At 41.9% G+C, this 27700-nt stretch overlaps 1 protein-coding gene across 1 annotated transcript in view; it reads right to left on the bottom strand.

Moving 5' to 3' along the window:
• Window positions 1-3544: 3544 nt before the first annotated feature.
• LOC120368794 (protein SSUH2 homolog) overlaps window positions 3545-27700 on the bottom strand; it is a 31033-nt gene continuing 6877 nt past the window's right edge. Inside the window, exons 4-12 of the mRNA XM_039481345.1 lie at window positions 25203-25332; window positions 23369-23429; window positions 21775-21899; window positions 20968-21030; window positions 18963-19048; window positions 13357-13449; window positions 11597-11702; window positions 10456-10563; window positions 3545-4281 (exon numbers count right to left, since the gene is read on the bottom strand). Coding sequence (XP_039337279.1) covers window positions 4135-4281; window positions 10456-10563; window positions 11597-11702; window positions 13357-13449; window positions 18963-19048; window positions 20968-21030; window positions 21775-21899; window positions 23369-23429; window positions 25203-25332 — 919 coding nt within the window. The 3' untranslated portion in view covers window positions 3545-4134. The remainder of the gene's footprint in view (window positions 4282-10455; window positions 10564-11596; window positions 11703-13356; window positions 13450-18962; window positions 19049-20967; window positions 21031-21774; window positions 21900-23368; window positions 23430-25202; window positions 25333-27700) is intronic.

Here is a 27700-nt window from a genome sequence, read left to right as displayed (position 1 = left end):
ATTAGTTCTAGCTTGTAAAGCCTTTCTATTAGATTTTCTATATATGATAGATGGGTCAAACACAGCCTGCTAGGGTCTCTCGTTGAAGGAAAGATGAATGATGTCAATATTTTATGTGAGAAAAGCCAAACAGAAACCTAGGTTGCATTCAGGTTTGTCCAAATGTGGGGAGAAAAATGTTTAAGCTGTAGAAGAAAGAAGAGAGAACATGGGAACACTGACTATGAGAGAGGCCTCAGTTGAAAGTTTCGGATAATGATCATGTTTTATATAGAGAATTGGTTGAGAATTTTATATAGAGAATTGGTTGAGCATTTTTCATTGGAATGATTTTCCAATGGAAAATGTGGTCTCCACAAAACTGACATTTTTCATAGGGAAATTTCAATGTTTCCAAAACATTTCGATCTTCTGATGGGGAAAAGCTAAATGAAACATTTCATTTGGGTAAATTCAATTCAGAATATTTCATTTTGTTGAACTGGCCTGAAATGATTCATTTCAAATCATTTCAACAAAACTTTAAACTGAATTTCCCTATCAGTACATTGCCTCATGGACCTTGTAGTTTGAGCCCACATTCTCTCCTAGTGGTCAGGCTCTGGTAGACTAGGTGTCCCATAATACAATGCAAATTCCCCCTCACTCACCTGAGTGGTGCATCATGGGAGTCGCATGACTCTGGATGAATTATGGGAGATGTAGTCTGGCCATGGAACGCAGTGGAGTACAAATGTTTGCTCCTGTTAAGGGCATGATCACCCAGCAAATTCTATGCAGTGGTACAGACCAGAAGATGGAGCCCAGGTCTCCTCCTCCTATGCTGCAGTAGCTGTTTGCAGCCTGATTACAAGGGCACAAATGCCCCTAAGCACTTGCCTGAGCTGAGGAGTTCTTTCCAGGTTTGTGAGTATTAGTAGTTTCTCGTCTTGGGGAAACGAACTCACCTTTGATGTATTAAAAAAAAAGAAATTAAAGGAATTGATAGCTCTGGCACTGCTATAGCACTTTGTACATAGTAAATGCACACAAGAGTTTGCTTGATGTGTTTCAGGCAAGACCTACCACTGGGATAGAGTGTGTATCAGAGCTACTGAGTGAGAAAGACATGAGATAGGGAGGAGAATAAGTTGCTTCAAACTGTGCTTTGTAAAGGCATCTGTGAAGTGAGGAAAGAAGCCTAGGGGAAGCTTCAGAAACAGCCCTTTGAAATGCTCTTCTTTTCTTGGAAATGCAGTTTGGTATGTTTTACATTATCATATCTGACGCCAGGAAAGTGGGGGGAGAGACTGTGGCGAGGCAAAAGAAAAGTCAAATGTTATTTTAAAGTGCATTCTTCTTAGCAGTTTTTCAGTGATTTTAGAAATGCACCTGAATCAAAGCCCCTAGATCACAATATCTTGCCACAAATTTGAGGGCTTCAAAATCTAATTCCAAATGCTGTAGCTTAGACCAAATAAAAGACCACCCAAAGCAATATGGATTTAAGCCATACTACAGGAATCTATGGACAAATGGCAGCCGACTCAGTCTGTGAGCCTAATTGTTTGTCTCAAGAACAAATGCCAGGACTAAATTCTACTGTGTACTTGTTAGCAGAAGTCTCAGAAACCATGCAGTCCAGAATCTATGCAAACAAAGTTGATGAAAAATGGGATGCCAGGAAAAACTACGTTTCTGTTTGCATTTGCCTCCCTCTGGTGGGCAAAACTATAAGGGCCTGTACCTCTCCTGGCTCTCATCCTCCGTGTGTTACAGTAAATTACCAATGGGATGCTTCTTGCTCTTCTAGAAATCATATTAGACAGACCTCCTGTAGAAATTCTTCTGCTGTAACATTACTTTCAAAGGCAGTGGATTCTGCTAAATTTAGAGCAGTGAAAAGAATTTTGAAAAATGGTCCATCAACCCAAATATTTATCCGTTTTTTATTTTTTAGTCTAACAAAATTCAAGCCAAGCACCATGCCTAATCTGCTCCCACATGACCTTGTGATGTCAATAGGAGTTCTATGTGCAAACCGAAGGCACCTATTCTCCCCTGACTTTCTCCTTTTGTGGTCATTTACACTTACACAGGATAAAAAGCTACTATTCTGATTGGATAGGTATTTATACCCACTCTGCAGAACTGTAAATGAGCATGCAAGGTACAAGGCAGGGGAGAATCAGACCCAGTTTATGGATCTTAACTTGCTAAAACCACAAACATTTGTATGCTGCCCTTGCTGAATTACTTGTCTACACCAAGTATCAGGGGGTAGCCGTGTCAGTCTGTATCCACGAAAACAAGGAGTCTGGTGGCACCTGAAAGACTAACAGATTTATTTGGGCATAAGCTTTCGTGGGTAAGTTTCATGCATCTGAAGAAGTGAGGATTTTTACCCATGAAAGCTTATGCCCAAATAAATCTGTTAGTCTTTAAGGTGCCACTGGACTCCTCGTTGCTTTTCTGTCTACACCAGACACAAAAGGAGCCCTTAAGAATAATCAGAGGCACAAACTGTATTGCTTGATACTTATGTCTCTCTGTTATTACCACCCAGCAATGTACTCAGTATTGCCAACTCCAGCTATTTGAAAACCAGGAGTCAGGCTCCAAAATTATGAAATTGCCTTAAAATTCATGAGAGACAAGGTGGGTGATGTAATATCTTTTACTGGACCAACTTCTGTTGGTGAGAGAGAGACAAGCTTTTGAGCTACACAGAGCTCTTCTCCCAGTCTGCGGAAGGTACTGAGAGTGTCACAGCTAAATACAAGATGGAATAAATTGTTTAGGGTAAGGAGTTAACATATATTCTAAGGGATAATTCAAGGTGAAGTGGCCTGTTAATATGTCTGCAATCATAGGATAAAAAGAGTGGGTTACAGATTATTTTAATAAGCCATAAATCCAGTGTCTTATTAAGACCATGATTTGTAGTGTCTAGCAAAGTTATGAATTAAGCTCCCCAGCTTGTTTATTGAAGGTGTTGTGCAGATTTTCTTTGAGGATGAAGACTGAGAGGTCGCATATGGAATGATTGTTTTGTAAAAAGTGTTGGCCCACCCACCCCTTATTCTAAAAAACTTGAATCCTAAAGTCTGGTGTTAGGGATGGGGAGAGGAATTAACCATTGGCACAAACAGGTGGTGAAATTGACCCCTCATTCCAAATCCTCACAGGATTACAGGAATTGCATCAGGATTTGAGTAACACGTCTTTTCTGCTACTCATGGGAGCATGTGCTGGTTTCTCAGGAAGAACAATAATCTTTAATGACTGAGAGTTTCAGCATTGACTTCAGTGGGAACAGAATTAAAAATTCCACCCTACAAATAAACAATTCTGCTTTGACCTGCCCACATGTCTGGTGTCCTTCACCTCCTCTCCAGCTGCCAAGAACATCTCACACAATGTACAGGATGCCTGAAAATGCTGTTTATTCTTATCTGATACTTTCCATACAAGTATTATCACGTCAGGCAAACTCCAGTTGGTATTTTAAAATAAAATAGATTTAATAATTTAATATATAGAGAAATATGTTATCTGTTACTACGGGTTATATGTAGTAGCTCAGGGAAATCCTAACAAAGAAAAGAATAGAGAAAAGAACGCATCAATCATAAGTAGCATAACCTTGAATGTAAAAAAAAGGCTTAAAAATATGTAACATTTTAATGGTGAATCATTACAGCAAGAAACAAACAAAACATCCAAAGCATCATCAGGTGGAAATACTTTTCTGAAGGCCTGATCTTTCCATTGACCCTAATGAGCTGAATCAGGCTTTGAGCTGCTAATAGCATTGGTGAGTATGTGAGTTGTGTTCCTTATTCTCTCTCCTGGTGAGGTTTGTTTTCTTCTTTCATTGACTTCATCTACACTGGAAATTTTAGGTCCATGCAGTTCCTTGGGTAATAGCACTAGATAAAGCTGCAGAGTAAACAGGACTCAGGAGTTATTACCATCATGTCTTCCAACTGTACCCTGAGTGGGGCCAGATGAAAATACCCAGGTCCTGCCATGCTGTTTCTTCCTCTGGTGCTGACCCTGCTGGTGGTGCATCCACGGGACGTTAATATTGCCATTGTAAGTGCAGCTATTGTCTGTTTCACACTGAAGGACTCTGGAAGCATTCCACTGCCATCATATGATGGTGCAGCCACAGCAGTACCTCTCTGGGTAGTCCAGTGCATACACCTTGTTTTCTAGTCCATAGATATAGTACAGGTACGTCTTCCCTGCATACAGATAATGAACTTCTGTGATGGGGATCAGCTCAATAGTCTGGCGCTGAGAAAAGAAAAAAAAGCAAGTGAAAAGCCTTAATTACGTAAGGCTGACTCCTCATGTTTTGCCACATCTGAAGAGGAAGACAGAAACAGCTGACATCCCATAGAGAGAGATGCCTTCAGCCACCACGTCAGTTGTCAAATGCTCTCCCCCTTCTTCAACAAACTATCCTGTGGTGTTCGGCGCTTTCGGCCTTGTGCACGCTAGAACATTGGCAGTGAGTTTATAACCACTTTGTGACATGCTTGATTTGTTCAAAACCAAGACATGATTAATACTCAGTAATCCTGGGGGCTAACTGTGTGCCTAGGCCAGGCCACCATGTAGTTGTCTTCCTATAACCAGGTTATGACAGTGTTATTTTGCTGTGTAAATGTGACCCTTTCACTGTGTAAACAGGTTAGCCAGTCCTGTATTGTCACAGCTCTGTGTGTGGTAACACAGCCCAGAAAGCATTGCCTCATATATTGCCGGTACATCTCCTGTAGATGCAGTTCCCCCTCTCTGCCCCCGCAAGGCACTATGGGATAACTACATGGTACAGCAGCTTTGTATGAGTAGATGTGTAAACGGTGGACATACAGTTTTCTGGTTAAAAGCCATGAGGGTACAAGTCATCTGTGCTTGCTGTAACCAGGGCAGATAAGCATGTCAGTCATGACCTTGTTACAAAAGTATTTGCGTATTTGTAGATGGATGAGTGCTTAGCTTCCAGGAAAGTTTCCGAATAAAGGAAATTAAAGACATGTTTATTGCTTCAGAAACTAGGTCTGCATCAAAGCCAGCAATCAGGTAATTAATGTCTAAACTGGGTCCCGCACCCTGAAGGATACTGACAGAGCTAATTAGAGCTCTTCATTGGTCAGTCAGGGCCCAGGTGTGAGTCCCTTATTAACCTACCAACCAGAACCATTTATAAAGAGATCCCTTGGGTCAATAACCAGGACGGCTGACGGGGAGGGTAGCAGCAAGGCCTGTATTCTAGAAAAAGTGACCTCTATAGAGTTAGTTTAGTTTGGGGTGAGCAGGGCTCTCTGTTTGGATTTCTGTGAAGGGTTTACTCCAATCTAAAACCTTTGCTGGGTTCTTTTGGTTATCTAGGAGTTAGGGCTAGTATGTTTTAACAGGCCTGATGCACAAACAAATACTGTGAGTCATTTCCTGGTTGGGGGGGTAGGGGGTTGTCGATAGTGGTTGGTTTTTGGGGAGAGGGAAGATTAGGGTAAGAGTACAGAAGTCTAATCTCCAGCACACAGTGTGAATGTCCTCAGACAGTCTCTTCTCAGGTCAAACAGAAAAAATGTCTGCGGAACTGCAAATGTGGGAAGAGTACTAAGACTTTTTTTTAAAGTGAAGTATATAGACAATAAGCAGCAGCATGGTCAGAGCTTTTAGACAATGAGATTGCCTCGAGGAGGCATAGTTTGGTCTATTAAATTACAGTTACAGATTCTTTTCAGCCCCCATTCCATGTAGCCCCATCCCCCTGCTCTCAAATAAAGATTGTTAGGAGCATTTCTACCATGGCAACGTGGGAAGAAAGCAACTAAACTTTTTAAATCTTCCCTTTTCATCTAGCTACCCTTGTTCTTTCTATAAAATATTCTACAGAAAAAGACACTAAAGAATCAGCCATTACTACACAGTTGTCCTAGATAGCGCCTATTCTGAATGGGGGAGGGGAACATTAGACTACAGGATCAGCCTTTTGGCTAAGATAAACTGGTATGTTTTACTATGCAGCGTGTCTCTTATTGGAATATGTTTTCCCCTTGCAGGGCAGAGAGGCTTTAGAGTTCAATAGGTCTTGACCCTTTCTAATGTGAATTAAACCCTGGAGAAGTTTGAACCCATGGCTGTTCCTTCTTTCAGTAATGTGCCACATCAAGAACTCCAATCCGGGAGCCCCTGAAAGTTGGGGAGGTTCAGATTTAGAGCCAAAGATTGTTGCTCAGGCCTTCTCTAACCTACAGGGCTCCTACAGCATAAAGAAAATTAAATGGGTGGTTTCAAAATACACAGTAAACTTTGTGTAAAAAGAGACCATATTGCAATCTACCTGCTTTTCAGTTATATACAGTATATGCCATCTGGTTATAGTTCTTTTTGATTTAGTCTGTCTGTAATCAATTTCCAACTGGTTCCTATTTCAGCTGTTTCTTTTCTCAGCCAAATACCAGTACTATTGACGTTTTTCAGATGCTCAGGGAGCTAGAGACATTTTTGCAAAGTGAATAAGGATTATTCCTGTTCTTATTCTTCCGACTCAACGTTTAATGGAGCTCTTAGACTTGTTTCTTCCTTGTATTATTGCTCATCCTCCATTATTTAGATTCAATTTTACTATAGTGAACTTACACTATATACAGTTAAAGTTTATGCCTATAATGCCTGAGTGGCATATGAACACACACTTCTTTGGTAAACTTTTTCTGTAGTGACTTACCGTTTATTAATAATAATAATTCATTAGATGTCTTTTTATACGGGAAGCTCACAGTGACCCCTTTGTATTCAGAGCAGGGCATCCTTCTACATATTATACAATATTTATCTCACCATTCTGCCCTTAGTGGCATATTTCTTTTCTCATATCTTTTATAAAAGAAAGAAGCAGGATGGGCCAATAGTGCATTAGCCTGGAACTCAGGATACCTGGGTTTAATTCTGTGCTTTGCTACAGACCTTGGGCAAGTCATTGAATCTCCCTGTGCCTCAGTTTCCCATCTGTACAATGGGGATAATACCACTGCCTTACAGGGATGTTGTAAGGATAAATCCATTAAAGAGTGTGAGGTGCTCAGACACTATGGAGATGGGGCCTATATAAGTACCTAAGATAGCCACAAGATCATCCTTCTGAGTTAAGGTGCTGGGCTAAGGGACTCAGGAGATTTGGCTTCACATCCTGGCTCTGCCACAGACTTTCTATGTGACCTTACCAAGTCACTCAATCTGTGTCTCAGTTCCTTGACATAGAGATAATACTTCCTTTCTCTTGTCTGGGCTATATAGACTGTAAGTGGGAGGTGTTTACAGGATCCCTACCCTCATGGCTTGGAAAGAGGAAGCATGTCTCAGTAGCACTGTTCTCTCTTTCTCTTACCCAAAAGAGACAATGGCTCTGCGGGCTTCCAGATATGTGTATGGGGAGGATGCAAACAAGGGACATGCTGCACAGACCGTATCCTGTTTCCCAACCCTACATACAACCCAGCATAATACTTACCAATGTACAACCCAGCAGAGTTCTTGTGAAGTTTAATGCTGACCTTGTTAGCATTAATCCACCCACCTTTCCCTCTTTGCAACCTGATTTTTTTGGAGAGTGGATTCTTGGTGTACTGGCCTGTGGAGAGCCCCCTGTAGCAAGAAGAGGCACACAGGGTCTGGGGGCAGAAACACAGAACTGCCATAAATTCCATGCCACTCTCTTCCCCTAATGGAAGAATTTGTAGGAAACTTGCAAAATTCTTGTACTCCGTATAAGGGCCTCAAGAATATGTTTGGGTACATTTGACTTCTGCTGGAACTCAAGCAGATTGTGAATCACAGAAACAAAGCATTTTCTAGGAGTTTGGTGCCTTTTATAGCATAAAGTGTCACCAATGCAGATTGGGTGGGTCCCCTTCAAATGTTGGCCTCACAAAACATTTCCACAGTAGTTCAAAGACAATGACAGCAAAGACTTGGTGTTCCTCTTGAAGGATCAACATCTTCCTGGGGGGTTAGCATATCAGTAAAGAAGTAGCATTGAGAAAGGCAAAGACGAGTCCATCAGTTGTCTTTGGAGCATATAGAAATCTGGGCCTAGGGATAAGTTGTCACAAAGAGTGGAAGAGGTTTAGGAGACAGTGCGGTCCCACGGCTAGAACAGGGAGCTGGGACTCTTGGATTCTATTCATGGCTCAGTCAGTAACTGTGTGAATGTTGGTCTTTCGGGGCGTCATGGTACCAAACCTCATCTAATGCAGTCCCTGGTAGGACACCACTTGTACGACAGCTGAGATAAGCACTGTAGGTACTTCAACTGCTAAGACTCTATCGCTAGTGGGTTCCCTGTTGCACCCAGTGCTTTCAATGCCACACTCTTCCCAGGGCCAAAGACACCCTGACTCTGCCCCTCATTCTGCCCAACTGCATCTTCTGATGGCCCTATCACTCCCTCCCTCACACCCCAGCGGAAGTGAAAATGCAGTCACAAAATCACCATTAGCAGATTTGCCATGCTGGCCCCTGCAGACTCATCGCTGCTGAGCTGACTCATCCCAACTAGCTGCATGGCCTTGGGCAGTTCACTTAACAATTCTGTGCATCAGTTTGCACTTCTGTGAAATGGGTATAGTAATCCCAACCCACTCACACCATGTAAAACATTTTGAGGCTCTGTGCTGGAAGCGGCAGATAAATCACACGTGCCAATTAGGGAGTTACCTGGGACAAAATCATATTGGGGGACATTTTAGCGAATATGTTTCAACAGCTAGAAATAACTAATCAAGTCCAAATATTTCAATGAGGGACCATGCCAGAAAAAAGTCTGCACAGGAAGCTAAGACCTCAGGTTAAATGCCTGTTTGCTAACACCTTGAGCTAAATGGCTGTTCACTAGTCTGTAGTGTTTTGACAGCACGCATTCAGTTAAATCATTTGACTACATAATTCTCTTTCTTTAGTTCCATTCAGCCTTGCAAAGATGTACATCTCTACTGGTAGCATTTCTTATGAAAAGACACTGCCATCCAGTGCTGAAGCAAAGCTAATGCAACTGGAATCCAATTTAGTATAAACTAAAAAGGCGGAGAAGAATGCAATAGCTGTGGTAGATTAAGTAATAATCTCCTGCTCTCAGTAAGTAATGATCCTCAGTTGTCCGCCCTGATGTGTTACAATTACACACAAAGTCAATGTTCTAAACACAACTAAATGAAGCAAGCAAAAACTGCCAGACTGTTGTCACACTGAGCCTACGGAATGTTTATGGGCACAATATTTACCTCCATCATATGGCCGACTTCATAAAAAGCTGGAATGCCAGCCAAACAAATATGCAGCAAAAGGTGTAGAAAAGTGGTAGAACTTTAGCCAAGAGCAAGTGGAGGGTGCAAAGAATTAAGTAGTGAGGAATGGGCCGGCAGGACGCAGCCCAGACCTAAGTAAACAACACATGGTCTGGGAGATTTGGCACTGGAAGAGCTTCTCGACACCTGCTTTCCCAGGCAGCTAGAGGAGGCATTTGGATGGTGTGTCCCAATCTAGTGAACAAGCTGCTTTTGATAGTGAGAAGTGGAGATTATCGCCTGGAATTAATTTGGAAAGCACGAGCTTGCCAAAGAGCTGATTTTAGATTGACAGACCATATGGAAAATCAAACCATTTCCCCTTTAGCTTATTTTGGTCTCCTAATTTACTTTTCTTTTTTAAGGTGGCATTTTTCTCTTTCCAGAGGGAAAAGGCAGTATGTACCAGCTATCATTTAGCATTTGCAACCTAATGAAGGCAATAGATGTGACTTGATGGAACATAATGGTTATGCAAAATTAGCTGCTAGGATATTAATCTAGGAGAATAAAGAATTTATTTGCAGTGACTTTGTTTGGAAAAGGGGAAAAAAGTTTCTCTTGTCTTTAGAACCAAGAGCCGTTATTTCCCCTGGGCTTTCACTCTGATTTTTAAAGATATCGTGCTTTACATCTGCTCAAAAATAATATTGCTCTTAAATGACTAACCTAGTAATTAACATCTAACATCCTCCTCCCCCATCACTGGTTTTAATCAATTCCACGAATAAATCTAATGAAATAAACACAGTCCAAAATTATCAGGAGGTAATACCACATACCTATTTGATTTTCCCCAGCTTATACATCCAAGGATCACATTTTTCCTCTTAGTTACAGCATCACACTGGGAGCTTATGTTCAATTGGTTCAATTGGTTATGTACCATTACCCTAAGTCCTTTTCAGCATCTCTGCATTTCAGGATACAGACTCCAATCTTGTAAGTGTGACCTACAATATGGGTTACTGGCTAAGAACCTGATTCTTTGACTGCAACTGCTGTCAGTGCGTGTTGGATCAGGCACTAAATTCCACAACCTTGGCTTGCATGAGTAAGAATCAGATCCCCACACCTTTTACCCTTGGTCCTACTATCTGGCTTCCCTGCTTACCTGCTGTAGAATGCGTGATGATGTGGCGAATGCTGCATTATGCTCTGTGATGGCTCTCTGTGAAGCTAGGGAAATCTCTGGTATAGGGAAGTCAATGATGGGATACACCTGAAATTTAAAAAGAAAAGGAATAAAAACCCAACCTGTGTGGCACGCACTATCTGGTTTGTCACTCTGTCAACTCATGCAAGGAGCCAGCTGCAGCACAATGAAAACATATTGAATGTCCTTAAATAGTGAAATCATGGATACAGATTTATATTCATTTTACCATAACATTACAGACCTCAGAATGTAATTGTGGCTGGAAAAGAGACTGTGTAAAGATGGAATCTTCCAACTTAGAAGCCAACACTCTTCTCATGCAGTACCACAGCAGCTGAGACCAGCCGATGTTCTCTAATTGATAAGCCCCAGATTCCAGTGCCAAGGTGGTAATTCCATAGAAAGGATTTCCATTATGGAACTCACTCCCGTCTTGTTCCAACAGAATCTCACCAGTCTTCTGGACTTTGAAGACTTGTTGCAAAGCCTCATTGTCTCACCAAGGCTTTGTCTCAGTGTGTTGATGATTTATGGAAGAAGTACTGATTCTGTGCATTGGGAAGGATCACTGAGCTGGTCAATCAGCCAAATGGAAATCTGAATGGATTTTTTTTTCCAGAATGATTTGTTCATATCACTGGAGCTTTGGAGAGACACATTTTAAAAAATATCTCTCTCCCCCTCTATCCATCTACGTCATGAACATAAACGTTTCCTTTATACCTGTGAATGATGTATGCTTAGGACTGCAGAGGCAATACAGCTCTGAGATAGTGAATTGGATTCTATTCCGCCTCATGCACCCCTGAACTAAATTCTGATTGCAGGATCTTTACTACTGACATGACAGCGTTTATTAAACTCTAAGCATTTGGAGGCAGGGACTCTGTTCAGTTACGTGTTTGAACTGTGCCTAGCACAATGGAGCCCTGGGGCATGGCTGACACAATACAAATAAATAATATAAAGAATTAATCTAATTCACAGTTATTTTAACTCAAGTCCACTATGTACTAAAGCTGACTTGTGGTAAAGTGGAAGAAAGTCCAGAAATAGGAACAATCACTGATTTCCTCCAGCCCTAAGATTTACTCACCAGAACATTTTCATCTTTAAATACATTCTCTCCATTGACTTTACTGAGCAGCTCTCCTGGAAAGTTCAGCTGGTGCTCAGAAACAAATTCAAACACTTTGTTCTTCCTGGGAGAGAAAAAGCATCATAGGTTATTTATATTACTCTAAACTATTTCTAAACACTTGAAAAAGGCTCTAATGCTTCCTGATTTGAGGACAATATTCACTCTTCACAACCTTTATGCTCTTCTGCAACAACCTCTTTTCTTAACAACCTCAAATGTTTTTATGGCATGGATGACTCTTGCATTAAACGATCCTGAAACTAGGACTTCATGGTTAACAGGCTACCTTACAGTTTTCAAGATGACTTAACCTATTATTTTACTATTGCAGGTTCAGCCGTCCGTATATCCTCCTACAGAAGCCATGGTTTCTGTTATAATTAATTATTTTGCCTTCTGGCTTGCAAGATAAAGGCTTGGTTACTAAATAAGGATGACTTCCAAAGGAAGTTATACAATGCTATTGGATATACTGTGTATCAGTGGTGAGCAGCCCGCAGGCTGCACGTGACCCATCAGGGTAATCTGCTGGCGGGCCGCAAGACAGTTTGTTTACATTGACCATCGACAGGCACGGCCGCCCACACCTCTCAGTTCACTGTTCCCGGCGAGGGAGCTGTGGGAAGCGGCGGCCAGCTCCAAGAGTAGACATACTTATATCTCATGTGTATACAATATTATAACATGCCTTACTATGTCACTCAGTTGCCTGAAGGACTACATGTCTTGAGGATTTAGTGATGAGAAAATAGAGCTTCCCATCTCAGAGTCACTGCCCAGAATGGAAGTGTGATCCAAATTTGTTTCCATCTGTTGGCTATGTTGCATCTTGTGCCAAATAAATGTGTAGTGCCAGTCCTTTTCTTTAGTAGTCTGGTGTGCATTTCATAAAAACCATCACCACCACTTGGTGGCAATTCCTGATTTAAAGGTTGTTCCAGGGAATTTTTTGAGAAGTAAAGTTCTTAATACGGTGGAGCTTGGGCATCTGTTAGAAAGTATTTTGGGATGTGGCTCAGCAGGAAATGTGTGGCTTTTAACCAAAGCTCACAACCTGAGATGCTGTTAGACCCTGCTGTTACCTCTGGCTCCAAAGCGCCCAAATTAGAAGTGCTAATACTGGAGCCACAACAGAGGGAACCAGCATTTTTCTGTAGCATAAACCCTGGTACGTGAGGTTCAGCTGCTAGACTCAGATGTCACTACTGGCACTGAGCCACTCAAATAACAAGTGTTAATAGCAAAGTGCTAATGTCATCCATTCTGCTCTGGCTGGTAACCTAACATTAACTCAGACTCGATAATTCATTTCACTCTCTGCACAAAAGAGATGCTTCCAACTGTGAGATGCGCCTGATTACAGGCAGAAAAGCTAATCTTTTGGTTCAAGTGCTGGACAGGAACTCCAGAGTTCCTCGGTTCCATTTCTGACTCTGTCACAGACTTCCTTTGTGACCTTGGGTAAGTCATTTCTCTCTCTGGACCCAATCCATCTCCCACAAAAATCAATGAAAAGACTCCCACTGACTTCAATGAGAGTTGGAGCTGGGCCTGTGCACCTCAGTTCCCTATCTATAAAATGGTAATAAATATTTTTTTAATCTGTGTCTAGCTCTTATTACCTATCTTGCATAATGAGGCCCAATCTTGGTTGGAAACTCAAGGCGGTGCTGTACTACATATAATAACTACAGCATTCTACCCACTCTACTTACCAGGTTATTATCAGCTGTATGAAATGTAAGAGCTTTTTCTCTCCCTGGCATGTCATACAGGTTTTGTTGCCCCTCCCAGAACAGGTGCTGCACCTTTTAGAGGCAAAAATAAAGGTTTGTGTCAATAGCAGTTAAATGGTTCAAGTTTAACGTTGGAGGGATCTGCAGGCTCAGCCCCTTCAATGTTTTCAATGTTGTTTGGTTTGTTTCTTTTTTGAGCCCATCTCTGTAAGGCAGTAAAGAGGTTAACAAAATTATATGCAGTGGGTGTACTTCTTTCATTACTCTGTGAGGCAAGGGATTTGTATTTATTGTATAAACTGAATGACTAATACCACCACAAAGACTGTTTGTAAATGTGGAATTAGTCAAAGAAATTATTTGTGCATCTAATTAAGGATAATAACCGTTTCCCTACACAATTGTAGAAGGCTGAGTGTCCCTTTCCAGACACTGATATCTCTGCCGCTAACAGATGCAGGAGGCATACGCTTATGCATGGAACATTTTGATTGCCTCAACACAACTCAGATTAGCAGCAGTTAATAACTGATTCATTGAAGCTCTTCAAGCCTTCATTAGCCCCAGTGGATTCATGCTTTACAATTACTGCCATGATTATCCACAATACCATCTCTGTTATTTTAAACCTAATGGAGCCAAATAAGCAAAACATTTAGCACAGTGGCTTTTTCGGTATGTCACTTAAAGATCATTTTTAAACCTGTTAAGTTTGGTGTTTGAAAAGGCAACAGGGCAATAATTCTCCAAGCTGCACTCGCTCTAAACACTGTTAAACCCAAACAGTGTTCTGTAGAAACGTAAGCCCTGAAGCAAAGCCCACAGAAGACAATGAGGCTCTTTCCACTAGCTTCAGTGGACTTTTGGATCAGTGCCACAAGGCTATTAGAGTTGTTTGGGTCCATTCTCTCTTCCTTGTTTTAAGCATTCATACTGTGTCTGGTAAACGCTGAAGGCAGTATTGCCAACTCTCATGACGTTACCAGAAGTCTCACGGTATTTGGTGTCTCTATGTCCTCCAGGTATGAGAATCTTAGGTTTCTTTTCTCTGGTTTGTTTTGTTTTTTTTAAAGTAAGTTTCTCTGGTTGCAGACTAAAGTAGGGTTATCATATGTCCGTATTTTCCCGGACATGTCTGGCTTTTTAACCACCCAGGAGGATTTTTTAAATATATAAAAACGTCTGGAAAATATGGACATATGATAACCCTACCCACTGCCCCTCTCTCCTCTTGGGGTGTCAGCTCCCTGCAGCCTGCAGATTGCAAACCCTCACCACCCCCAGCCCCCCATGCTGCTGCAATCCTACGCCCCACGGCTAGGAGCGGTGGCGTCTCTGCAGCCAGCTGCGGGTCGGGGAGTCCTGTGGCCGCTTCTCCCTCTGGCAGAGCCTCAGTCTACCCCTTCCACCCCGGCCATGCAAGGAGCCCACCCCACCCCCCTCCCCACGCCAGCGGCCCGCAACACTTCTCTGCTCCAGCCCGGCCAGAGAGGGAGCCCGCGGCTGGGATGCAGCCTCGCAGGTGGGAGCGGGTTGAGGCTGGGATGCCCAGCTTGGGGACCAGGCCCGGGGCCTGAAGCATCTTCCCGCCCTCCTGGTTCTGGCTGCTGCTGCTGCATGGGGGAAGTGCCCAGCCAGGGGCGCATGGGCTGGAGAGCAGCGGGAGCTGGGAAAGTTGGAGCCTGGTGAGGAGGCGGCTGTTTCGTGAGGCTGGGAGGGAGGGAGGAAGGATGAGGGGGAATGTGGCACACTTAGGAGAGGAGGTGGGGCCAGGGCAGGGATTTGGAGAAGGGGTCCAATGGGGTAGGGAGGGGGTGGAGTTGGGGCAGGGACTTTGGGGAAGAGGTTGGAATGGGGGCAGAGCTGGGGCAGGGCCGGGGCCCCTGTGCAGTGTCCTCTTTTTTCAATGTTAATAGATTAATAGATTCTAGGACTGGAAGGGACTTTGAGAGGTCATCAAGTCCAGACCCCTGCCCTCATGGCAGGACCAAATACTGTCTAGACCATCCCTGATAGACATTTATCTAACCTACTCTTAAATATCTCCAGAGATGGAGATTCCACAACCTCCCTAGGCAGTTTATTCCAGTGTTTAACCACCCTGACAGTTAGGAACTTTTTCCTAATGTCCAACCTAAACCTCCTTTGCTGCAGTTTAAGCCCATTCCTTCTTGTTCTATCCTTAGAGGCTAAGGTGAACAAGTTTTCTACCTCCTCCTTATGACACCCTTTTAGATACCTGAAAACTGCTATCATGTGCCCTCTCAGTCTTCTCTTTTCCAAACTAAACAAATCCCATTCTTTCAGCCTTCCTTCATAGGTCATGTTCTCAAGACCTTTAATCATTCTTGTTGCTCTTCTCTGGACCCTCTCCAATTTCTCCACATCTTTTTTGAAATGCGGTGCCCAGAACTGGACACAATACTCCAGCTGAGGTCTAACCAGCGCAGAGTAGATTGGAAGAATGACTTCTCATGTCTTGCTCACAACACACCTGTTAATGCATCCCAGAATCATGTTTGCTTTTTTTGCAACAGCATCACACTGTTGATTCATATTCCTACTGACTTCAGGGAAACTGGTCATAAGATTCCTGACTTTGCCCCTTTAATGTGCCTCAACCATGACCAAAAATATCCTGTGCCAGTTCCTCAGCTGGTGAAAATTATCCCAGCTAATGATCATAGAATCATAGAAGATATGGGTTGGAAGAGACCTCAGGAGGTCATCTAGTCCAACCACAACTAAACCATCACAGCCAGGGCTTTGTCAAGCTGGGCCTTAAAAATCTCTAAGGATGGAGAGTCCACCACCTCACTAGGTAACCCAATCCAGTGCTTCACCACCCTCTTAGTGAAATAGTTTTTTTCCCCCTAATATCCAACCTAGACCTCTCCCACTGCAACTTGAGACCATTTCTCCTTGTTCTGTCATCTGCCAGCACTGAGAACAGCCTAGCTCCATCCTCTTTGGAACCCCCCTGCAGGTAGTTGAAGGCTGCTATCAAATCCCCCCTAACTCTTCTCTTCTGCAGACTAAATAAGCCCAGTTCTCTTAGCCTCTCCTCATAAGTCATGTGCCCAGCCCCCTAATCATTTTCATTGCCCTCCACTGGACTCTCTCCAATTTGTCCACATCCTTTCTGTAGTGGGGGGCCCAAAACTTAATGCAATACTCCAGATGTGGCCTCACCAGTGCCAAATAGATGGGAATAATCACTTCCCTCGATCTGCTGGCAATACTCATACTAATTGAGCCCAATATGCCATTAGCCTTCTTGGCAACAAGGGCACACTGTTGACTCATATCCAGCTTCTCGTCCACCATAATCCCCAGGTACTTTTCTGCCGAACTGCCGCTCAGCGAGTCAGTCCTCAACCTGTAACAGAGCATGGGATTCTTCCATCCTAACTGTACAACTCTGCACTTGTCCTTGTTGAACCTCATCAGGTTTCTTTTGACCCAATCCTCCAATTTGTCTAGGTCACTCTGGACCCCATCCCTACCCTCTAGCGTATCTACCTCTGCCCCCCAGCTTAGTGTCATCTGCAAACTTGCTGAGGGTGCAATCTATCCCATCATCCAGATCATCAATGAAGATGTTGAACAAAACTGGTCCCAGGACCGACCCCTGGAGCACGGTACTTGATACCGGCTGCCAACTAGACATCGAGATGTTAATCACTACCCGTTGAGCCCGACGATTTAGCCAGATTCCTATCCACCTTATAGTCCATTCATCCAGCCCATACTTCTTTAACTTTCTGGTAAGAATACTGTGGGAGACCTTATCGAAAGCTTTGCTAAAGTCAAGGTATATCATGTCCACCATTTTCCCCATATCCACAGAGCCAGTTATCTCGTTATAGAAGGCAATCAGGTTGGTCAGGTGTATCCGTGTTGACTGTTCCTGATCACTTTCCACTCCTCCAAATGCTTAAAAATGGATTCCTTAAGGACCTGCTCCATGATTTTTCCAGAGATGGGGTGAGGCTGCCCAGTCTGTAGTTCCCCAGTTTCTCCTTCTTCCCTTTTTTAAAGATGGGCACTATATTTGCCTTTTTCCAATCACCTGGGACCTCCTCTGATCACCACGAGTTTTCAAAGATAATGGCTCTGCAATCACATCAGACAACTCCCTCAGCATCCTTGGATGCATTGCATCCGGCCCCATGGACTTGTGCATGTCCAGCTTTTCTAAATAGTCCTTAGCCTGTTCTGTCACCACTGAGGTCTGGTCACCTCCTCCGCATACTGTGCTGCCCAGTGCAGCAGTCTGGGATCTGACCTTGTCTGTGAAGACTGAGGCAAAAAAAGCATTGAGCACTTCAGCTTTTTCTACATCATCTGTCACTGGGTTGCCTTCCCCATTCAGTAAGGGTCCCACACTTTCCCTGACCACCTTCTTGTTGCTAACACACCTGTATAAACCCTTCTTGTTACCCTTCACATCCCTTGCTAGCTGCAACTCCAATTGTGCTTTGGCCTTCTTGATTACACCCCTGCATGCTCGAGCAATATTTTTATATTCCTCCCTAATCATCTGTCCAAGTTTCCACTTCTTGTAAGCTTCCTTTTTGTGTTTAAGACCACCAAAGATTTCTGTGTCAAGCCAAGCTGGTCACCTGCCATATTTGCTATTCTTTCTGCACATTGGGATGGTTTGGTCCTGTGCCCTCAATAAGGCTTCTTTAAAATACAGCCAGCTTTTCTGAATTCCTTTCCCCCTCATGTTAGCCTCCCAGGGGATCCTGCCCATCAGTTCCCTGAGGGAGTCAAAGTCTGCTTTTCTGAAGTCCACAGTCTGTATTCTGCTGCTTTCATTTCTTCCTTTTGTCAGGATCCTGAACTTGACCATCTCATGGTCACTGCTGCCCAGGTTGCCACCCACTTCTACTTCCCCTACCCAGGGCCGGCTCCAGGAACCAACGGAGGAAGCATGTGCCTGGGGCGGCACATGCTAAGGGGCGGCATTCCATCCATTCTTGGGGCAGCACATTCTGGGCGGTTTTTTTTGTTTGTTTTTTGCTTGGGGCAGCAAAAATGATAGAACCGGCCCTGCCCCTACCAATTCTTCCCTGTTTGTGAGCGGCATGTCAAGAGGAGCACTGCCCTTAGTTGGTTTTTCCAGCACTTGCACCAGAAAGTTGTCCCCAACACTCTCCAAAAACGTCCTGGATTATCTATGCACTGCAGTATTGCTCTCCCAGCAAATGTCAGGGTGATTGAAGTCCCTCATGAGAACCTGGGCCTGTGATCTGGAAAATTTTGTTAGTTGTCTGAAGAAAGCCTCATCTACCTCATCCTCTGGGTCTGGGGGTCTATTGCAGATGCCCACCATGACACCTTGTTACTCTCACCTCTAAACTTAACCCAGAGACTCTCAACAGGCTTTTCTCCAGTTTCATACTGCAGCTCTGAGCAATCATACTGCTCTCTTACATACAGTGCAACTCATCCACATAGAGGATCTGCCTGTCTGTGCACAAATGAGGATTAGATTTTTTTTTCTTAATAAATCCAATTATTTTAGAAAATAATCGAAATGGAGCCATGGTGGCAAAATGCCAATGAGCCCACCTTACCTTTTACGTCCAGTACCTGAACGCATCTTGCACCGCTTTTGCTGCTTTTTCCTGTGTCTGGCCCCACTGCACGTAACACATCTCATCTAAAAATGCACCAGAGAAATAAAATATGCCAGATTTGTCTTGCACGCTATCTTTATGCTTTCTAACCACAACCTTGCTCAGTCAGGTTTCAGCAAAAAAGAAGTTATGTTAGGTATGTGCTTTGCACAATGTGATAAATCAGAGGGGGGATAGCTCCCTTTTGTGGACACCCAGCCAGCCAGTTGGCTATGGAATCCCGCTTGGTGGTTGTTCTCTACTTGCTTTACTTGTAAAGGGTTAACAAGCCCACAGGTAAAAGGAAAGGAGTGGGCACCTGACCAAAAGAGCCAATGGGAGGGTTAGAATTTTTTTAAATTGGGAAAAACTTTCCTTTGTCTGTGTGTTGTTTTCCGGGAAAGAGGGGAACAGGGAGCAGTTATGCTGTGAGAAGCTTTAAGCCAGGTGTGAAAAACCATCAGATCATACCTAAAGATTGCTTATCTGAACCCCAGAAATGTAAGTAAATTAGGAGATGTCTAGGAAGATGCAATTAGGGTTATTTCTTTTATTTTTTTATTGGCTTGTGGACTCCTCTGTGCTAACCCCTGATGCTTTTGTTTTGCTTGTAACCTTTAAGCTGAACCTCAAGAGAGTTATCTTGATGCTTAATTTTTGTAATTGTTTCTTTTAAGATCTAGCAAAAAGCCTAAGTTCCAAATGTCCTTTCTTTTGTGGTTTAATAAAATTTACCTTTTTTTAAGAACAGGATTCGATTTTTGTGTCCCTAAGATGTTTGTGCATATGTTGTTTAATTAGCTGGTGGCAACAGCTGATTTCCTTTGTTCTTTTTTCTCAGCTCTTCCCGGGAAGGGGGGGTGAAAGGGCTGGGTTCCTGGGTTCTCAAGGGTTTTTTGTTTTGGTTTGGTTTTTTTGCACTTGGGTGGTGGCAGCATCTACCCATCCAAGGTCAGAGAGAAGCTGTGACCTTGGGAGTTTAATACAAGCCCTAAGTGGCCGGTATTAATTTTTAAAATTCTTGCAGGCCCCCACCTTCTGCACTCGACGTGCCAGAGTGCAGAATCAGCCTTGACAACAATAATGTGGAAAATAGAAGGTTGATTAAATCTCAGTGCCTATGAAAGTGGGCTGAATAGGTGTCTATTTATCAAATTTACCACTGGTATAAATGAGACTGGAATGAGATTAAAAGTATTTTATATTGTATACACATTTTTGCACATATATTGGTATATGCAATGACTAGCAAGCTGCTTTGCAGACACATTTTTGTAAAATCGGACTAGATTTAGCTAAACAGTATGCTCTTAGTGCTGTGAACAACAATACGTTTTTTGTCGCTGAGAACTTTTATGCAGGATGAGCACATTAGAAAGTGGAGGCCAAATGCACACCTGGGAACTACTCAGTCAGATTACTCTCGCTCTTAAAGTTAAGCATATGGCTTGCTGGACTGGGGACTCATTTCCACTGAGAAATTTCAAAACTACGGTCTGAGCAAATGTGTTGATGGATTTACTGTATTGTATGTTTAGGATTCACACTCATTTGATTGCATGCAGAGTGAAATCTACTCTCAGACAAACCAATGTAATCCATAGGCTAGAGAGGAGTAAGGTATTATAACTCCTGAGGTTGTCTATCTACCGGCGTGGATTTCCAAATAGGATTCTTTTCATTCATAAAGTTCACAATCCAGATTCTGTATATGTGGATGCCTTGATGTCAATAAGAAGTTTGGGTGTATAAAGAATGCAGGATCAGGCTTTTACTATGCAAAGTTTGGAAGTAAACAACACTATCCTGCTGATTTACCACCCCTACACTCATCCTGAATCCTCCCCATTTATAGGTACAGAACCAGTGCAATAAGTGCTAGATAAGATATCTGTGAGTGAAGCATCCAAATGAAAAGTAGGGAATTGGGGACCATCTTGAAGAAGTCATAACTGCTACTTACCCTGCCTGCACCATGGCAAGCGCTGCATTTGTGTCGGCCACGACCCTGGCATTTGTGGCATGCCTGAAAGCAAAATATTGCTCATGTATAAAGCTACCAAGATATTTCAGAAACATTAACATAGGATTATGCAATCATTTTACATCAAAAATACTTTAGTGATGGTATTTTACTCCCAATCAGACAGCATCAAATAGAGTAAAACCTGTTTTAAAAGACTACTAAAGGAATCATCAATAGTATATTATTTAACGGAGAAGAATTTCTAATTAGACCAACCAGAAAAATGGAAAATATTTTCTGTGCATACTTTTGCTGAAATTTCTTTTTTTTAATCAAAATTTTACTTTAAAAAATTAAACTATCCATGGAGGTGGTCAAAAGAGGAAGGAGATGTCATGAAAAAATATTGGAAAAGCTTCTGCCAATTTTTGTCATTATTAATAAAAGAGAGGGAGAGGGAAAAAAATCACCCTGCACCATTTCTTATAAAGCTTAGAGCAAAATTTGTACCCAAACAGCTAAACAAAAAAGTAGTAAAAAATAAATTATACCTATTTGCCCATATACTTATAGAGATTGTGTGTGTGAGTGCGCATGTGTGTGTGCAAGCACATACAGACACTATATTTTCATATGAAGATCCATAAGATAAAATTACAAAACTAACACTAAAATGTATTGAGAACTCTGCCCTCCACAACCATAAATAACCCATTAGATCTTTGGAAGGCTCATCTAAATGAATGTGTCCTAATTAATAACACACTTTGCCCTTGATTTTAACCGATCCATAGACTAAATTACCTTCACTAATGAAGAGTGAGGTACTCGGAACTTCTTTGTATCATCCTGAAACATTGGCGGCATCTGGACCTTAATATCCCATGGCCGAGGAGAAGCGCCATTTTGTGGTCCGTCTACCAAATTATCTGCATCAGGAAAAAAACCTTGTATAAACCTTGGTCGAACATTGCCCTGATGTATATGTTATTGGAAATGAATCTGGTGTTCTCCAGCCACTTCCCAATGGAACACCAACAAGCCCCACAAATGGCAGTGCACTACAGGGTGCTCTTGTTGGCATTCTCAGCAAAGGATGAAGACTGAACTGCCTACTCTTTCTCTGGTGTAGACTTTCTTACTGACTCCTTCAACTGCCTCTCACGGAGCCCAAGGCCCATCCTAGTCAGGGTTCAGGCACATTGTTCAAGGAGTGTAAGGGACTGTTATCTCTGCTGTACCTTTCTTCTGCATAAAGAAAAGAACTTCACTCTCTAGGGCTGTCAATCTGAAATCTTTCACAAGCACCACGGTATATCACATTTTGCAGGAAGTTATTACTATAGAGGCAATCTGCTTTTTCTAATGGAAATAATGTCATCGGCTTCCAAGACCCTTAACAAAAACCTCACAAAATGGGAATAAAATGAACCTAAGTCTATAAAGGAAAGTCTTCCATCCACAGTGCTCTCTTCAAAGTCCCTCAGCTGCTTCATATAATAGGTCATGCCAATCACTTCAGCCAGAGTGTATTACTTCTCTTAGAAACCCATCACACCTCACCTTTGCAAGACAGACCTCATTGTGTCCTTGACTTCTCACAAGCGGCTCTCTTTTTACTCATTAATTTTTTTTATTTTTTTATTTTTATCACACATACTGTAATCTGACAAAACACCTCTTTAAAGTAGTCAGGTAAAGCCTATTTTCTTGGTTTAAAGTCCCAAGTCTTTAAGTACTGTAGACAGTTGATCAAGAGAACCCGTGCAAAAAAAATGAATTAAATCTGACTTTAAATTGAAATAAAATAGTTTTAAATGTTAAAATTAAGTTAATGATCTAAGCAGTGAATAGCAGAGCTGAGTCAGCTTCCTATCCACTTGCTACAATATTCAGGCATTACATAGGGTCTCTGAACAGAGTATGATTTTTCAGTGTGTAGCCTATTATAGATGGCAGCAAAACAAAATCCCAGGTCTGACTATCCTTCCCCTAAGCTTGGAGAGAGATCTGATCCATTTCCTCATCCAAACTTTTCATCTTAGGTCCATATCTTACAGGTACCAGCAGAGGATGGACCTGTGTGAGATGGTCTAGTGAAAGAGGATGAATGTTCTAGTCATGTGGACACCACAGACTTCATCTGTGACCTTGAATAAATCACATATTCTCTCTTAGACCACAAGGGTACTTATTTAGGGTGGCTAGCAGATGTCAGCTCTCTCTGCTGCCCATGCCACCTTGGCTACGCTATTACTTTCAGTGCAATAGTTCAATGAGAGCTAGCATGAGTATGAGCTGGGAATCACACCCCTAGCTCCACGTGTACACACAGCCTCAGTTATTCAAGCATTTCCTGTTTGTGTCATTTCAAATTGGTTATGTGGCATTTACTCACTAGTAAAAGGTTGAAAAGTCCATTCACTTAGCCTTGATTCATGATAGGTCTCCAGTCTATACTAGAAAAGAGAAATAATCATGCAATCAATTACAGTTAAGAGAAATTGTATTAAGCCGCCATAGAATCATAGAATATTAGGGTTGGAAGAAATCTCCAGAAGTCATCTAGTCCAATCTCCTGGTCAAAGCAGGACCAACACCAACTAAATCATACTGGAGAACTTTTCCATTTCAAGTTTTCACAATAAGTTGCGTGAAACAGTCGACAAGGACATTCACTGAATCATTTGACTCAAAGATAGAGCTCCATCAACTTTTTATTTATCTATTTAAAGAATTGGACTAGCAAATGCAAATGGAAAGTCTTTTATTCATGGGATTCTGTTGGTTGTTTACTCAGGAATGTTCAGATAACAGCTAGAAAGTTTGTGAATCCCAAAAGTTGAACAACCTAGTATAAATGGTTATTTGTCTGAAATTTCCTACAAAAGGTGCAGTATTTATGATTTCCTATTCATCAGTTGCATCCGAAGAAGTGGGTATTCACCCACGAAAGCTCATGCTGCAAAACGTCTGTTAGTCTATAAGGTGCCATAGGATTCTTTGCTGCTTTTACAGAACCAGACTAACACGGCTACCCCTCTGATACTATTCATCAGTTGTCATTTATAGTCTAGTCTGAAGGCTTCAGAAAACCCACGGGGGAGCAGAAACAATACCATGTGACTTGGATGAACTATCACTCAACACAACTGATGTTGTGTTCACAAATGAAGGACTAACAGGCCATAGGCTAGATATTCTTGATTCTGAATATTTAGTGAATACTTCCAAATTACTAATGACCTTGCACCTCATAAGTCTTATGTGAACCGAAAAAAGGGCTAGACTGGCAATAAATATTATTTTAGTGAGTTATTCAATGAACTCCATTGAGAACACAAAGAGTTTTGTCTATTGTGATATTTGATGTCTTGTATGTCTCTTTTTAAAAGCTTTGAAGCGAGAAGTGCTCAATTATATATTAGAACTTGCTGCAGCATAACATTTTTGTTCTATTTAACAGCTATTCTCGTCCCATTGTATATGTATTAGAAAGTTGAGTGATCCATTGTGTATAATAACCAGGGGGCGTCTGCATTCTGAAACTCATTAATGCTCAGTTCAGTGGCAAACTGGCATTTTTGGAGCAGCACAAACTATTTTAAAAAAACATAAAAGAGCATACACAAAAGAACTTTGCTACAGAGTGGAGAAAGGAGAGAAAGCGAGAGGGAGAGCTCCTCTTGAGCTCACTTTAATAAATTTGTGATGGGGGTGACATAAAGAACCTCAATCAGTCAGTTTTCAGCTGAATTATATATTACAGCGAATAACTCTGGTAGAGTACATTTAGGATTACAATTTGTTCCCTGTGTTTGTGTGAGTAAACCAAGTGCAGGTTAGCATATACCTCCAGTTTTGCCTGGGGAAAGGCAGCAATTTTAGGGACCTGATGCCGCAGACAAATTCCATAGTTCAGAAGGGAGGAGAAAATCTTTCAGAAATTTTGTAGCCTCTAGGTATTGCGGATGCTCGTACTATAGAGAAAGATGGACTTTTTCACTTGTAGAAGGTTGCAAATAATTGTAAGGTGGGTTTTCCTTGGAAAATATTTATTTGAGCTATAGAATTCCATTTCAAGACAAATGAATTAAAGCCATTTTATTTAATAAATAGATGATTCTTCATGGACCAGTATCACACGACAACTGGAAAATTATCCAAGCAACTTGGCCAAACATGGCCCAAGCACCATTTTTTTTTTCAGTTTCAGATCTGAATATACTCACTCTGTATATGGTCATCTGTCTCAAATCCTGAATGACCAGTTCTCCGGCAGCTTTATTGCCATAGCAGCATTTGGAATTGACGAAGCTGAGGAAGGCATTCCTGGCCATGTCTTCTGTCATTGTGGGAATCCTAAGGATTAACATTCAAATGATAAACTCTTGATTTTTAACCTTTTAAAGAAACAGCCATGTCTATTTAGCATGTTTAACTCACTGCAGAGGAGAGAAGCCCATTTGAGAGAAGCCCAGTCTTTGACACTAATCACTGCTGGCCTCAGCATCTTTTTAATTGCAAACAAATAAAAGACAAATGTATTTTTAAATTACCTGCAAAACGAAAAAGATCTCACTTTGCTCATTATTAGAAAAATGGGTCTAACCCAAAAGTTTGAACCCCCACCTTAGATTCTGCTGGTTGGGATAAGAAAGATGCCAGATCTAAAACAAATTTGCAAAATCAAAACCCAACCTGTGATTTCACCAGATCCAAACCAAAATACGAACATCTTTCCTGTCCGATCTCTATACACACTTAGAGACTATGTATAATTTTATACATGAAGAACAACCATATCTTGAGTCTGGATTTTTTTTTATTTCAGGTTAATAGAAATGGCAACAACAAAAAGACTAATGGGCACATGAAGAGAGCATAATATGTGTCCTCTGTAACATGCTGCAATAGCTCTGCTTTGAGTGGCAACTACCTCTACAGACAGCAGCCTCCTAAAACTGTAAGGATGCAGTACACAATATAACTAGCATACCGACATATACAGCTGAAATAGAATATGAATGACATGCCAGCAGTCGCAATGGTAATAACTGATTTTAAAGCCCTGCTCCTACTGCCTTTGTTAGTCAATGGTAATACTCACACTGACTGCGAAGGTGGAGGACTGGGGCCTCCTTGCCCCCCCTTGTAATACTGTATGTTCTCCTTTTCTATATTTGGTACATTTCTCTAGTGTAAAAATGCTCTCGCAAAGATGTATTGAAATACTGTAGAGTGGATGCTAATAGAGGGGATCAGCTCAGCGTTTGCTGTTTGGGGAATGCTTAAGTAAGCAATTCTTTTCTTAGGAGGCAATGATGACTGAATCCTCCCAGGTAAAGTAAGTTTTGCTAAGGATTTGTTAGGGCCCTAGACAATATCCTTTAAGAATCTTTGCTGTCAGGATTGTGACAACTTATATTAAGAAGCCCCTTTTCAATAAAAAGGAAGAGCTAATATCACAAATCCTACAAATAATATGATGCTACAGGCAGTTATCAGAGAGCGCAAACAACCATTTTATAGGCTATTAGCCAGATAAGTCTTGACAGGATAAATCACCCCTGCAGGCCTTCCGATCAATAACGTGGATGTCTGAAACATCCATGACACTCTGATTAGAGACTGGGGGGCTAATAAATCATCCTCGGGTTCATGCTATCCAAAGGAAATTTAAAACACATCTGCTCTTAGCAAATATTCCTGAGCCTCTAGATCCCTTTTTATTTGGCTCAGATGTTTGATTTAATGAGTGTTTAGCAGATAACTATCAACTCACAGCTCCTATGTTTCTTTATTACCTTTTCTGTCATTACCAGGTTGTGTTTAAAAAGACATTCAGGCAGGTCCTAATGCCCTTCCCTCTCATAAAGACTGAGAAACTTAATCCCACTGTACACCTTGTCTAAATCTTTTTTGAGGCTCCCTCCAATCATTACAGTATACTGCAGTTCATTAAAATGGTGCTTTCTCATTTGTACGTTGCTCTTCTACTTTACTGGTAAATGGAAGATTGTTTTAAAAGGGTGAGGGCAGAGGCAAAGATGGAAGGTGCTGAGTTCAATACCTGGGGCTGCACGTTAAAGGTGAAATTCACCCCTGAGCTGAGGGCTAGCCCAAAGTGCCACTTAAGTTGCACAAGAAAATGTTGACAGGTTTCAGTGGTAGCCGTGTGAGTCTGTATCAGCAAAAAAAATGAGGCGTCCTTGTGGCACCTTAGAGACTAACAAATTTATTTGGGCATAAACTTTCATGGGCTAGAACCCACTTCATCAGATGTATGAAGTAAAAGATACAGGAGTAGGTATAAATACATGAAAGGATGGGGGTTGCTTTACCAAGTGTTAGGTCAGTCTAACGAGATAAATCAATTAACAGCAGGATACCAAGGGAGGAGAAATAACTTTTGAAGTGGTAAGCGAGTGGCCCATTACGGACAGTTGACAAGAAGGTGTGAGTAACAATAGGGAGAAATTAGTATTGGGGAAATTAAGTTTAGGTTTTTTAATGACCCAACCTAGGGTGACCAGATGAGATGAAGAAAATATCAGGACACATGGAGGGGGTGTCCGCCGGCGGAGTGAAATATCGGGACAAATTGTGTCCCGACCAGATCGATCGGGACGCAGGACAACCACCCAAATATGAGGAGAAGAATGTTTTCCCTTTGTCTGACTTGTCTATAGAGTTTGGAAGGGCGGGGACTGTCTCTCACTATGTCTTT

The sequence above is a fragment of the Mauremys reevesii genome, linkage group 7, assembly GCF_016161935.1.
Source record: "Mauremys reevesii isolate NIE-2019 linkage group 7, ASM1616193v1, whole genome shotgun sequence".
Classification (NCBI taxonomy): Eukaryota; Metazoa; Chordata; order Testudines; family Geoemydidae; genus Mauremys; species Mauremys reevesii.
This window is presented reverse-complemented; position numbering and strand designations above follow the sequence as displayed.